Below are 13,092 nucleotides of genomic sequence, written 5' to 3'. Positions count from 1 at the left end.
AATCATTTTAATTATTTTTTTAATGGCCTTAATAGGCCATTGACAGATCGGCGGGTGCGCAGCCGATTAGGCTGCGCGCCCGCCGAACTGAGAATCTAAATGATGCGGGGTGACGTTGGGACACATGCCCAACGTCACCCCGTGTCATTTTACACATCAGCGAGTGGGCCCTGCCCCCGCACGCTGACCGGAAAATGCTGCCCAGTGTGTTTATTTTTTCCAAAGATTACTGGTAAAACTTAATGCTATGAGAGTTTTATTATCAGGGAGATAAAGTCCAAAGACATAGTGAAACAATGGATATTTGATTCAAAGAGGAAGATATGTATAAAGAGAAGACTTTGTAAGGGAAGGCATTTTTAAGATCTTACAAGTGTGTGAAAAACCTCAGCATCTATAACTCAAGCTGCTGCCCTCAAAGGACTGAAGTTAGGAAACCTCACTTGGAATTCGCCTTGTTCAGGATATCATGTTTCTTTGCCTGGGTCTTTTAAAATCTATGTGTCTTACTGTTAACTTAATGAAAGTGTAACTGGGAGTTAGATTGATTAGGGGAGTTAGAAGTTATCATAGTTGTAATTTGTAGATCTATGTATGAATTTAAAATCATTTATCTTATTAATAAATGTTTAACCTAGTTTTATAAAAACTTAAAAGACTTGGTGGTCTTATTACTACTAAATTGAAGGCACGCATCTCAAAATTTATACAAATTGAAAATTAGTTGTGACAGTTGTTTCAAGTTTCCCTCAGATTTGAGCAGCTCAGCATTTACCATTGGCTGTGTCATAACACTAGCCGCCCACAACCAAACTTGCCTCCCTTTGCCTGTGAAAATTTAATAATGGTATTTTATTCAAGAAAGGCTGAATTGCAGTGTAAGCAGAGCAGGCTTGAAGGGCCAAATAGTCTACTCCTATTTCATATGTATATCATCCCTGAGCAAGAATTCACCACCACATCTATTAACTAAACTAAGTGCCACTATCTTAAGTGTTTCTTTCAGCAGACACCTCATGTCACACTGAAATGAACCCAATTCCCCTCACCACAATGCATATGAATATTTGTTGGCCGTCTGAGATAAAATAATGAATTGTGTAACATCAGTGAAGACCCACCAATGCCTGGCTTACTGATGCCTCAATCTTCCCTTCATTTCAGTGTTGTAATCTATGACTTTCTAAACATATGTAAATTCACTGGCCAGAATTTTCATGCAGACGGAGAGGCTCTCCAGCTTTGCAGAAATGGCGGCAGAGGTCCAGATCTGGAATTCATGCCCCTGAACCCGGCCTTCGCCATTTTTGCAGGAGGGGAATGGGAGTGGGTTCTAACATGCACAGACATGGTTCACGGAGGCAACTGCAGATGTTAAAGTGCAGCTGCCTCAGTCAGATCTGATTTTGGCTAATGGAATGTCCAAACATGACTTGTGCACTTTAGACCTGGTAGGAGAAGATCTAAGCTGCCAGAAGTCTTTGGTACCCTTCTGGAGAAATAAGGTACCCTTCTGGATGTGATCCCAGGATACCTGTGAGAGGCCAAGTACTCTTTGGGAGAAGTAAGGTGCCCTTTGGGATTGTTAAAATTAGACATGAATGTGGGTGAAAAGTGCATAAACTCAATGAAACTGTCAAGCGCATTGAAACTGTCAAGAGAACTATAACACTGTCAAGGCATTTAAATATACTGCCCTTTAAATATTAGAAAACTGCAGTGTGAAAAAAGAATCAGTGCTTGCTATTTCACTCTGTTGACATAAGCCCGAGGACTATCATTAAAGGGTCAGTGTTGCATGACTGATTTCACAACCAATCATTATCATGGTGGGGTGCCTGTCCGTTCACAGTTTTATTGACAGCTCCAAATGCTTGTACGTTCTGAAGTGGGACTATGAATACAAATGAAATAAAAACAGAAAATGCTGGAAAAACTCAGCAGGTCTGGCAGCATCTGTGGAGAGAGAAACAGAGTTTACATTCTGAGAGAAGTTCTGAAGAAGACCTCTTCTAAAGAGAACCTGTGAGGAAGAGTCATACACAGTCGAAACGTTACCTCTGCTTCCCTCTCCACAGATGCTGCCAGACCTGCTGAGTTTTTCTGGCATTTTCTGTTTTTATTGCAGATTTCCAGCATCCGAAGTATTTTGCTTTTACCTATGAACACAAATGCTTGTTTTCAAAGGGATTAAAGGAAGTTAAATGCAGTGAATGAGCTTTTATCAGTAAGAGTTCTTTTTTGAAATAGTAAATTCATCAATAGACACTTAAGAACTTTATTTAATCTCAGCATGGGTCCCGAAGTCTGTCCATGGTGAATACTGGATAAGTTGGCACGCGGGGTATAAGGGAAAAGGCTAGTGGTGAGGAGCATGGCATGAGTTGGCACTAAGTTGGCATAAGGGCTATGGGGTGGGTGGAGAGGCATAAGCAGACATGGAAGGTATGAGGCGCCATGGGATAGGTGGAGAGGCATAGGTTGGCATGGATAGGCTATGGGGAGTCTGTCTAGGGGTGAGGGTGTGTGAAGGCTGTTTTTTGTTTTATTAATTTTATGATATCTTTGACAAAGTGCCAGGGCACTGAGGCAGGCCTTCAATTCAGCCCACTTCTGCATCCAGCAGCCTCAGAACTCTTTCCGGGCTCGCATCTCCCATTTTCACCTGTTTCCCCCACCCCCTACACTCTCTAAACTGAAAATCAGAAATTCCAGGGCACTTCTTGTGGGATTTGCCACTTTTTTGTTTTAAAAACACAATTACACATAACTCAATTGCAAATCCTTTGTAAAAGAGAGAAAGATTGAAATTCCCAAAAGGTGACCCATGAAACCCACTGTGCTTTCATGCGTCCTACATGCCTCTTCTCTCATGGAGGTATATGAAGTTTTATTTCCATTCAAGATTTTTATTTTCAAAAGTGTCTCATTTCATTTCTGTAACTGTGGGGTAAACTTTCCCCAGCTACTTTCGATGCTTAAAAAGCCTCAAATGTGGCAAAGATGATGTCTTGAGGCTGCATCGCCAGTTTAAGTCTACCTTTAGTGCAAGATACCACCATGGTAAAGTAATTAAGTGTACGCTAGGAACGGCCTGAGGATCATTACAGTTCTGACTGACAATTAAATTACCTGCTAGTGCTCATTAAAGAGGTTGCATGGAATTTTGATGGCTAGAGCTTCAATTAACAATCTCTCCTAATAGCGACCAGCTGAACAGGAGTAAACAAGTTGTTGCTGAGAATTTTGCATGCTCCTTAAAAGTATGCTCAGCATTCACTATTTACCTAGCCACTGTTAGTTGAAGAATATTTTTAAAACACATCAGGAGATTTTCTGGTACAAAATAAAAGCATAAAACTGCAGATGCTGGAAATCCAAAACAAAAACAAAAATACCTGGAAAAACTCAGCAGGTCTGGCAGCATCTGCGGAGAGGAGCACAGTTAACGTTTCGAGGCCGAATGACCCTTCAGCAGAACTAAGTAAAAATAGAAGAGGTGAAATATAAGCTGGTTTAGGGGGTGGGGGAGAGAACAAGTAGTGCTGGATAGAGGGCCAGTGATAGGTGGAGATAACCAAAAGATGTCACAGACAAAAGGACAAAGAGGTGTTGAAGGTGGTGATATTATCTAAGGAATGTGCTAATTAAGGGTAGAAAGCAGGACAAGATTTTCTGGGACACTTTGTCATGAATTCACCAACATTCTATCAGCATTTTTTCCCAGAAATTTTCTGAGAACTTTATCTAAAAAGAGTGAGTGCTGAGCTACTTTACCTTATAAGAATATTTGGTCATGGATATCTTTCTAAGAATCCCACTTGGTCTAAAGGAAAAATGGGGATGAGGGGATGAGGCCAGGAAAGAGGGATAGGATGCTGTGGTGTACTGTGCTAGCACAGCACATCCTTCCTCTTTTGGACCTCCTACACCAGGACTTCTGGTGCCTCCGAGATCCTGGGTGCCCCCTTCCTCAATTCCTGAGCCATCCTGAAACAGTGATCGTGCATCAAACAGAGCATTCCACACTTTGTGGAAATGAGTGCATGCAGACAACATATACCACTCCACAATAGCTTCTAATTGTGCTCGAGTACAAAACCTGTTTTTAGTGCCTCGAGGCATGTTTAAATATGGATAATCATTAATTAGCCCAAAATCACAGGCCACAAACCAGACTTTCAAACAGTCGATTCTTAGTGTCTGATTTTACCCTTACAACAAAATAGCCCCATGAACATTTTGAACATGTTGCTTTGGCAGAAATAAATCCTAAAGAAGAATAAAGGAGGCCATAAGCTCCTTGAAAATAGTTGCCCAAATGGGGTACAGGAACAAAGCGATCTGGGAGCACAAATACACAAATAACTTAAAGTAGCAATGCAGGTTAATAAGGCCACAAAAAAATTAAAGGAGTATTGGGGTTTATTTCTAAAGGGGTAGAATTATAAAGCAGAAAAGTTATGTTAAACTTGAACCTTGGTTAGACCACACTTGGTGTACTGTGAACAGTTCTGGTCTCTATTATACAAAGGAGAAGAGGCCGAAAAATTACTAGAATGATATCAGAACTGAGAGGTTACACCCATCAGGAAATATTCAACAGGCTGGCGCTCTTTTCTCTAGAAAAGAGAAGACTAAAGAGTGACCTAATACAGGTATTTAAAATAATGAAAGTATTTGATACTGTACATGTAGAGATGTTTCCACTTGTAGGTGAGTCCAGAAATCGGGTCAAAATACAAGATAGTCATTGATAAAGAATTCAGAAGAACTTCCTTTACCCACAGAGTGGTTCAAATGCGGAACTCGCTACCACAAGGAGGAGCTGAGGCCACTAACATTGATGCATTTAAGGGAAAGCCAGATAAATACAAGGGGGAGAAAGGAATAGGGTATGTTGATGGGGTTGGGTTAGGAAGGATGGGAGGAGAGTAGCGTGTAGCATAAATATTGGCATGGACTTGTCAGCCTGCTTTTGTGCTGTAAATGTTATAATACTATGTACTTGCTACAACCCCATATTTTAAATCCTTTAATAAAGTGGTCCTAATCAGGAAGGTGCTTCCCCACCTCAACATCACCTATCATTACAGACCGCTATGTCCAAGATATTATCCCCTCAGTGGAAAATGAAAACCCAGAATATTTATCAAAAACTAAATTGTGAAAGTATGTTAAGGTAGCACAAGTTTGAATAATTAAAGGAAAATTTACAAATGTATCTGGAAGTTCTTCTCCACAGAAGGTGATCGATATATGGAATTGAACTCTGGATCTAATAGCGGAGGTGAAAATCCTGAAATCATTCCAGAATAATTAGATGTGAAGCTAAGATCTTTCAAGAAAGATAAACTAAGATAGGCTAAATTACCTTTCTCATCTGTATTCATACTGTGATCTGGTTAGTCTTTCTTACCTGCCTCATACTTACCACACTGCATCACAAGCATTCTATTTTTGCCACATATTCAAAATATTTAAAAACTACATGATTGAACAGCTGTCACCTTGTGCCAAACGAAGGTTTCTACAGAAAAGTTCCTTCTCGGACTGCAACATTGCAATTCTGGCATCTTTCTTTTTAATTTCCAGCTGGATAAATTTGATTTCAGCTTGCAGCTCCTACAAAAGTCACAGACAATTCACAAGGCTCTCGAGAACTCCAGTACATTTTCAGAATCAAAAAGAAATCAAAATTTTAACAAGTGTACACTTTTTAATTCATCCTTAGAATACTGCAACAGCTTTTTCATCTGATCACTTTCTCAGTTCTCCTTTCCTTCTAACATTTATCATTAGCTATTTGTAGGAATTCCATTTTGCCAAGAACATATGAAGAAAATATGTGCATTTTGGAAATCGAAAAGGAGCTCCATTGGGAATCAAAATGGTCAAAATGAGAATATTACTTTGGATCATCTCAACTGAGTTTGCAGCATGCAAATACCCTCAGCACAAAATAATCAACATTAATTTAGCAATTATAAGCTGAAGCATAATAAGGACAGGTCATCTGGAAGAGTAAAAAATTACACTGAATTCTGCTTATTGAATTTAGTTTTAGGCATATGGTGCACTTAATATATTGAGAGCTCTGCAAAGTACATGACCCAATGAAGTTAAACCTTTTCCTGGATAATTCTCACAGCTGTAGATTTCCAATTGTTTTGAGACCCACAACAGTTCATTTTTTGTCTCAGTTTAACAATATTTTTTATTAACATTTGGAAAGATTCCTTGACGTTAAAATCTCAAATGGACTGTGGAACGCTTTAATATGAATTTCTAATTCCCAATACTTGGCTGTGATTTTGAAGGTCAATTCAAACTGCTCAAACTTTTATACGATACTAATCTGGATTGGGCGGACTGGGGGTAGGGGAAGGGGGGCAGTTAAACTGCAATAGGCAGCAAGGGATCCAGATTAACACAGAAGTGGGTAGAACAGTGGTAGATGGAATTTAATATAAAGAATACAAAGTATGACAAAGAAAAAATAGGCATCAAACATATTCTGCAAATGGTTTTGAGATAGCTAAGAGGGAAGTTGATAGATAAGAGGCATTGACATATTCATCATTGTCCAATCATCAGGAAGTAGCAACTGACAAGGCAAATAGAATGCAAAGTTATACTGCCAAAGCAGGACAATGCAAGTCAGAAGAAGTCAGGCTTAAAAGGTGTAATGCTGACACCTTGGACTAGATTTTATGGCCACAAATTGGGTCAATTTATGACTACCCCCCTCCCGCTGTGAACGTAAAATGGATGTGATGATGTCAGGTCAGCGATATGATGTCGTCACACCAGTCTCCGAAATCACAGAAGGTGAGAGAACGTGGAAATCAGAAACCCAACCATCATTTTAAAATTACTAATTAATTGAGCCTGTTAACGACCCAATCATCTGCAACCTTTCATTGCCCGCTGCATTTTTCAGGCATTGAACTTGAAAAATTTTGAGAGTGTTTTACAGCAGCTATGATGTGGTGGCACAAGGGCAGAAGAAAAGGCCTGCCACCATGGCTGCCATGGCTGAATGTAGCAGTAAATTCTACTGGTGAAGGTGGTAGCATCTGTATTTTTTTTTTAATTTATTTTTTTAGTTTTTTTGAGACTTCAATTAAAAGTAAGCAGGGGGGCCTTTAAATTTGTAGCCGTGACCAACCTGTTCGTAGCATAACCGCACTGCTGTATGACATCCCGGCCTAGACTCCTGATTGGCTGCCTTCCCATCAAACAGCCATTAATTGGCCATACAACACTTGATTTAACAAGCCAAGACAGGGTGAGGGAGCAAGCAGACCACTTAGTTTCCCTTCCGCCACTCTCACCCAAGAAACAAAATACAGCCCTCTAATATGTGCTCGGTTCTAGACACTGAGACTGTTGCATCTCAGCCCTTAAGTCAGTGCAGAAAAGATAAATGAGAGTGATTCCCAGTTAAAATATTAATTGCTTGAGAAAACATGAGAAAAACTTGATCTACTTAACCTTGAAAAGAGATCTCAGAGCCATATACTGCTATAATATCAGACAATAAACAGCGAGGGGAACTGTTACAGGGTAAGGGGAAACAGGTTTGGGGGCATGCAGGGAGTTGAATCCCCTAAGAGTGATGTCGGGCAGGTTTGAAGGATAGTGGGGAACCCTCGTGCAGCTGCTGGGTAAGGTATTTAAATATTCTAATAAGCAATTAAGTACTGCCATAACCAAGGATTCTGGCTTTAACAACCAACACACCTATTTCCTGAGCTGTCAGCAATTCACCAGGGACACGGAGGTGAGTGCAGAGTGGGGAATGCTTCTTCAGTCAAACTGACAGGCTGGGAAACCTTTGATCAGTGAAACCTGCCCACAGCCAGGTGAGAGGCTGCTACCCACAGCACTCCTTCAGAGTACTTCCAGTGCTTGACAGGTGACTGGCAAATTCTTAGTCGACACTTCAACTGTTTCACACTTCAATGACCTTCAGTTGCACCTCCTGTTGCCAATTTTCACCATCAGCAGCTTCTGCAGCTCTATTTTGCACCTCTGATGAAGAACAAGACAAGCATCAACACCACCTACCTTCTCTGCAGCCACAGGCCACTCTACAGAGCAGAGGGAATGGAAATCCAACTAAAAGGAAGTGAAACCCCTGACACAGGGTCTACAGGCAGAGGACCAACTCTCTCGACATGTGTGAGCACCAGTTCCTCAGGAGGCTCAGGTTTTCACAGATCATTGCTGATATCTGCAACTTCCTGGTACGAAACCCCCTTCCCAGTGGTCATCAAGGTGCCTGTCACTGGAGGGTCACGCCTCAACTTTCTGCCTCCCTCCGAGGTTGTGTGCTCTCTCCTCCTGCAAGGAGAGAAAGCAAAAAGCTTTGAGAGTTAGTAATGGCTTGTGTGAAAAGGAGGGAAGGACATTTGTGGATGCTGACTTTGAGTCATGAGTGCAAGAGGGCAACAAGATGGTGGTGAGTGTGAGTGTTGGCTGCTCAGATGGGAATATGAGGAAGTAACTGGAGAGAAGAGTGCAGCTGCAAGGTATCATGTTCTGAGGAGTACTGTGCAGGAGATTGCTGAAAAGAGATTGGGGCTATACCACTTACCTTTCAAGCCCTCCTGAAGTCCAAGGTGCTCTTGATGCACTGTCTCCAGGCTAGAGGAACTATACTTTTCCCGGTCACTTTCTTGGTTGCTTCCATCCATGCCTACTTGGTTGGAGAGGTTGTCCTCTTCCTCCCATCTCGCTGCAGCCCATTAGATTAGCGGGATCTCCAGTAAGAGTGAGACACCCAGGAAGGAGCTTCGCAGTCTCCTTTCTATTCCTGGCCTCAAAACATTCTAACCCATGCCAGGGTCTCTTTAATTAGAAATCCTTTCTTGTCAGATCTAGCACATGATCCCACCCAAACTCTTTGATTGGTGGGGGAATCTGCAAGAAAGATGCTAATGCCTTGGGTCAGTTAGAGCTACAGAAAAGCCTGCTAGTTATTTCAATGGATTCCTGACCCACTAATAGTCCCTCCCATTTGGCAGAGACTAAGGCTGGGATTTTCTGTGCCTGCCAGCATCGGGCATGTTCGGTGGTGTAAGCGAACAATATGGCGTGATCAGTTTCACGATGGCATGAAACCAGTTTGCGATCATCGCTCAGCCCACCAATGGAAGGCTGCGTTTCCCGCCATCGGACATCGGGAACCTAGTTGTAATGCATCTGCACATCATTATTAGACCATCCCGCCGGAATCACCCCGCCCCACTGGATTGTCCGTCCACGTCGGCAGGAAAGCACTCCGACGTGTTTCACAACAGCATATAAAAGGCGTGCACTTGGCAGGCTGCACTTTGAGGTGAGTACACAGCAACAATGTGCAGTGCTCACCGGGGCCACCTGTTGGACTTCAAGCTTGAGGCGCATTGGGGGGTGGGGCAAGGGCTGCCTTGCAGTTGAGGGGACTTGTTGGGGGGCAAGGGTAGCCCTGCTGCTGAGGTGACTTGTGGGGCGGGGGCTCAGAGGGGAACAGGGCTGCCTTGTGGTTGAGGTGACTTGTGGGGGGGCTGGGGTGGGGGGGGGGTGGCGGCAAGGGCTGCCTTGTGGTTGAATATAGCACACAAGCATTCAGGGTGTGGGGTAGGGTGGGCGAGGGAAGCAGCCACGCATTAGGGACACCTTATATAAAGTGACTATTCTGCTGCAATTTAGTTCAAACGCAGCCACTGACATGAGTGGAGCTCACCACCACCTTCTCAAGGGCAACTAGGGATGGGCAATAAATGCTGGCCCAGCCAGCAAAGCCCCATCCTGTGAATGAACAAAACAAAAGTCTGGCTTCTAGCTTCTCTGCCCACTCAAGCGACGCAGAGGCATCAAAGTGCCACCAACAGCTCCAGAGCTTTTCAATCACCCCAGCCCCCCAGCATAGACTGCAAAGTCCTGAGCATTTTAGTAGACTGCAGAACAGTTGTAAGACTGCACACGTTGTACAATTTCCTTGCTAAAGCTGGCCATGGAGCAGTCACTGGTGGAGGTGCTCACAGCAGCTTGCAATGTCAGCATCTCAGTTTGGCTCAGTCTCCCCGACGGTTCAAGCTAACAGTGCAGCCTTGCAGTGCAGGTTAGGAGAATGCCTGCGCCTGAGCTGAGAGCACAGCATGCACTCCAATGGGCAAAGCTGCAGTCGATTGGTCGGGTGGAGGTGGGTGGGATCTCGGTCAGCCATGCAGCGCACTAATCTCTGGCCATCCAAGTGGTGGCCAGCACTCACCAGGAAGCGTTAAGGGCATTCAGACTTGACCGCACTGCTCCCCACCCCCCGCATCCCCCAGACAGGTTCTCAGTACACGTGTCTCTCTCTTTCATCCTGGAGGAGTACAACATCAGGAGCTTGGAGTCTGGTGAATTAGCTATATGCCTGATGGCTTACAGAGAGCAAAGACAACGGAGGAGAGTGACAGGCTCCTGGCTGTGCAGAGGGAGAAGCAGCACCCTCTGGATGAAGGGGTGGTTGGGGCTATCGCACACGCTACCGAAGAGCTACAGCGAGCTGTTACTGGTTGGCGCCTAGCGACACCCAGGGTCTAGAGACACCGTCTTTCATTGCTGCAGACGACCGAGAACCAGTGTCACTGAAGACTGCACATGTCTAGGGAGCTGGTCGGTCGCATCTGCCAGCTGCTGCAGGATTTGGCGCCACAGGGATATAGAGGGCATCCACTGCCAGTAGCCGTGAAAGTGACAGCGACACTCAATTTCTATGTCAGTGGCTCCTTTCAGGTCCCGACAGGTGACTACTGTGGGATATCACAAGCCTCCACCCACAAATGCATCCATGAGGTCACGGATGCCATCTTTGCAAGGGCACACAACTTTGTGCATTTTGCCTTGGACCAGGACAGTCAAGATGCAAGAGCGACTGGATTTGCCCAAGTCTCAGGTGCAGGGTGTCATTGAATGCACTCACATATCACTCAGGCCTCTGTCGCAATAAGCAGCCAACTACATCAATTGCAAGGGCTTCCATTTGCTGAATGTGCAGCTAGTGTGCGACCACCAGAAACATATGCTGCAGGTGTGCACATGGTTTCCAGGGAATGTACACGACACCTACATTCTCAGTCAGTCCGAGATCCCTGAAGTCTTCCAGGGTCCACAGAGGCTGCAGGGAAGGCTCCTTAGGGACAAGGGCTACCCGCAGAGGCCTTGTCTGATGACACCTGTGCACCGGCCTCAGACTGCAGCAGAGTGAAGGTATAATGAGGCTCATGCTGCAACCTGCAACTTGGTGGAGCAGACCATCGGGATGCTGAAAATGAGCTTCCGGTGCCTGGACCAGTCTGGTGGAGCCCTGCAATATAGTCTGCAGAGGGTGTCACGCATCGTCGTCATCTGCTGCGCCCTATACAACCTGGCACTGCAAGAGGGAGAGGAGCTGGCTGAGGAGGAGATGGAGGAGCTAGAGGTCTCCTCTGCTGAGGAGGATGCCGATCAGGGTGAGGAGGTCCTCAAAGGTGATGATGACGGGGATGAAGTCCTCGCACTAGCTAGATGAGGCAGGCGCGCTTGGGAGGCCCTCACAGCTGCTAGAGTTGTTGAGGATGATAACGACATGCAGTGAGAACCCATAGATCCTCACATTGCATCATAGATCCTTGGTTTGCATTTGACTCCAATCTGGCTTATGGCAGCGCGCATACCCTCTGTGATAATGCTTCTGTCATAGAGATGCTAATAGTCGCCTAATAGTCTAATAGCCTAATAGACACCTACTAGTTGCTCGATTACAGGAGGATGATGACGACGACGACATGCAGTGAGGACACTCCGTAGCCTCTGAGAATGTCTGACTCCAGTCTGGCCGAAGGCAGCTCTCTTGCGTTCTGTGATCAGGGTCATATCATAGAGACGGAGCCATGAAACTTAAGAAGCATCTGATCCTTTGTCCACGTTCAGCACCTGAGCCCCTCAGGAGCACAGCATCACTGGTCGCAGATGCTGAAGAGATGGGGGCCAGCCCCACCTTAAAGTTGCTGAGAGCACACAGAAAGACGGACAGAACTCTGTGACACCTACCCACTACATTCTGGCAGCAATAACGAGCACTGTCAAGGTGCAGGCGTCAGTAATGTGTCCAGGGAGTGTGAGGCCGGACCATCACTTTGGTCTGAAGGCTGTACAAAGCACAGGAACGAGGCAAGTAAAATGTCTGAATCACTGTCTTGTCTGTGCTACTTGAACCACAGCGTCAGTGAGGGTGCTACAATTGACTTGAGCATTCCTGGGATGGAGGAGGGAGTTAAAAAGGTAAAAAAACTACCTAGATTCGCAATTCCAATTGTTATCCAATAACCCCAGGAAGCGTGTCAACATTCAGTGATGATGTGATTGGGATTGGCTGAGATGCTCCCCCTGGTCAAACCAATTACACACAAACAATCCTGAAGAACTGCTTGTGGAACTGCCTGTAATATGAATCATTGCCTTCAGGAAGAACAGGAAGAAAGTAGAAAAAGAAAGCTTTTATACAATACGGAAACAATGCAGATGTGAAAATTAAAAACCAACACCAGAAGGTTCAGATGATGCTAAATGCATTAAAATGTTTTTCATATTTTGTACATGTTCAAAATTAAAATTTGCAATATAATAAATACAGTTGCAACTACCTTCATTTCTCTCAACATCCTCTCAGCCTCGTATGTAATTTTTGGTGGAATGTTTGCAGCTTTCTTAGCCTGCGCCCGTGTTCATATTTATAGTCAAGGAATATACCCTTTATATGACCAGTTCTGATGAAGAGTCATACGGACTCGAAACGTTAACTCTGTCTTCCTCTCCACAGATGCTGTCAGACCTGCTGAGCTTTTCCAGCTATTTTTGTTTTTGTTTCAGATTTCCAGCATCTGCAGTATTTTGCTTTTACCCTTTATCTAGCATTGACATCGCAGTTAACTATCTGCAACAGTATCATCACAAGTGGATCAAAAGAGAATAGTTTGTATGAACTTTTGTTGTCAATAATAAAACATGAGATATGTACAACATTACTGAATTTTTAAGCACTAGAATTATTTTTTAAAATGAAGGATATAGGAAACT

The 13,092-nt window shown here is 44.1% G+C and overlaps 1 protein-coding gene across 1 annotated transcript in view; it reads right to left on the bottom strand.

The window, feature by feature from the left end:
* The window catches only part of LOC144679654 (uncharacterized), a 74,283-nt gene extending 61,551 nt beyond the window's left edge, over positions 1–12,732 (bottom strand). Inside the window, exons 1-2 of the mRNA XM_078540256.1 lie at positions 12,660–12,732; positions 5,511–5,625 (exon numbers count right to left, since the gene is read on the bottom strand). Coding sequence (XP_078396382.1) covers positions 5,511–5,625; positions 12,660–12,677 — 133 coding nt within the window. The 5' untranslated portion in view covers positions 12,678–12,732. The remainder of the gene's footprint in view (positions 1–5,510; positions 5,626–12,659) is intronic.
* Between the last annotated feature and the right edge of the window lie 360 nt (positions 12,733–13,092).

The sequence above is a fragment of the Cetorhinus maximus genome, chromosome 4 (assembly GCF_964194155.1).
Source record: "Cetorhinus maximus chromosome 4, sCetMax3.hap1.1, whole genome shotgun sequence".
NCBI lineage: Eukaryota > Metazoa > Chordata > Chondrichthyes > Lamniformes > Cetorhinidae > Cetorhinus > Cetorhinus maximus.
This window is presented reverse-complemented; position numbering and strand designations above follow the sequence as displayed.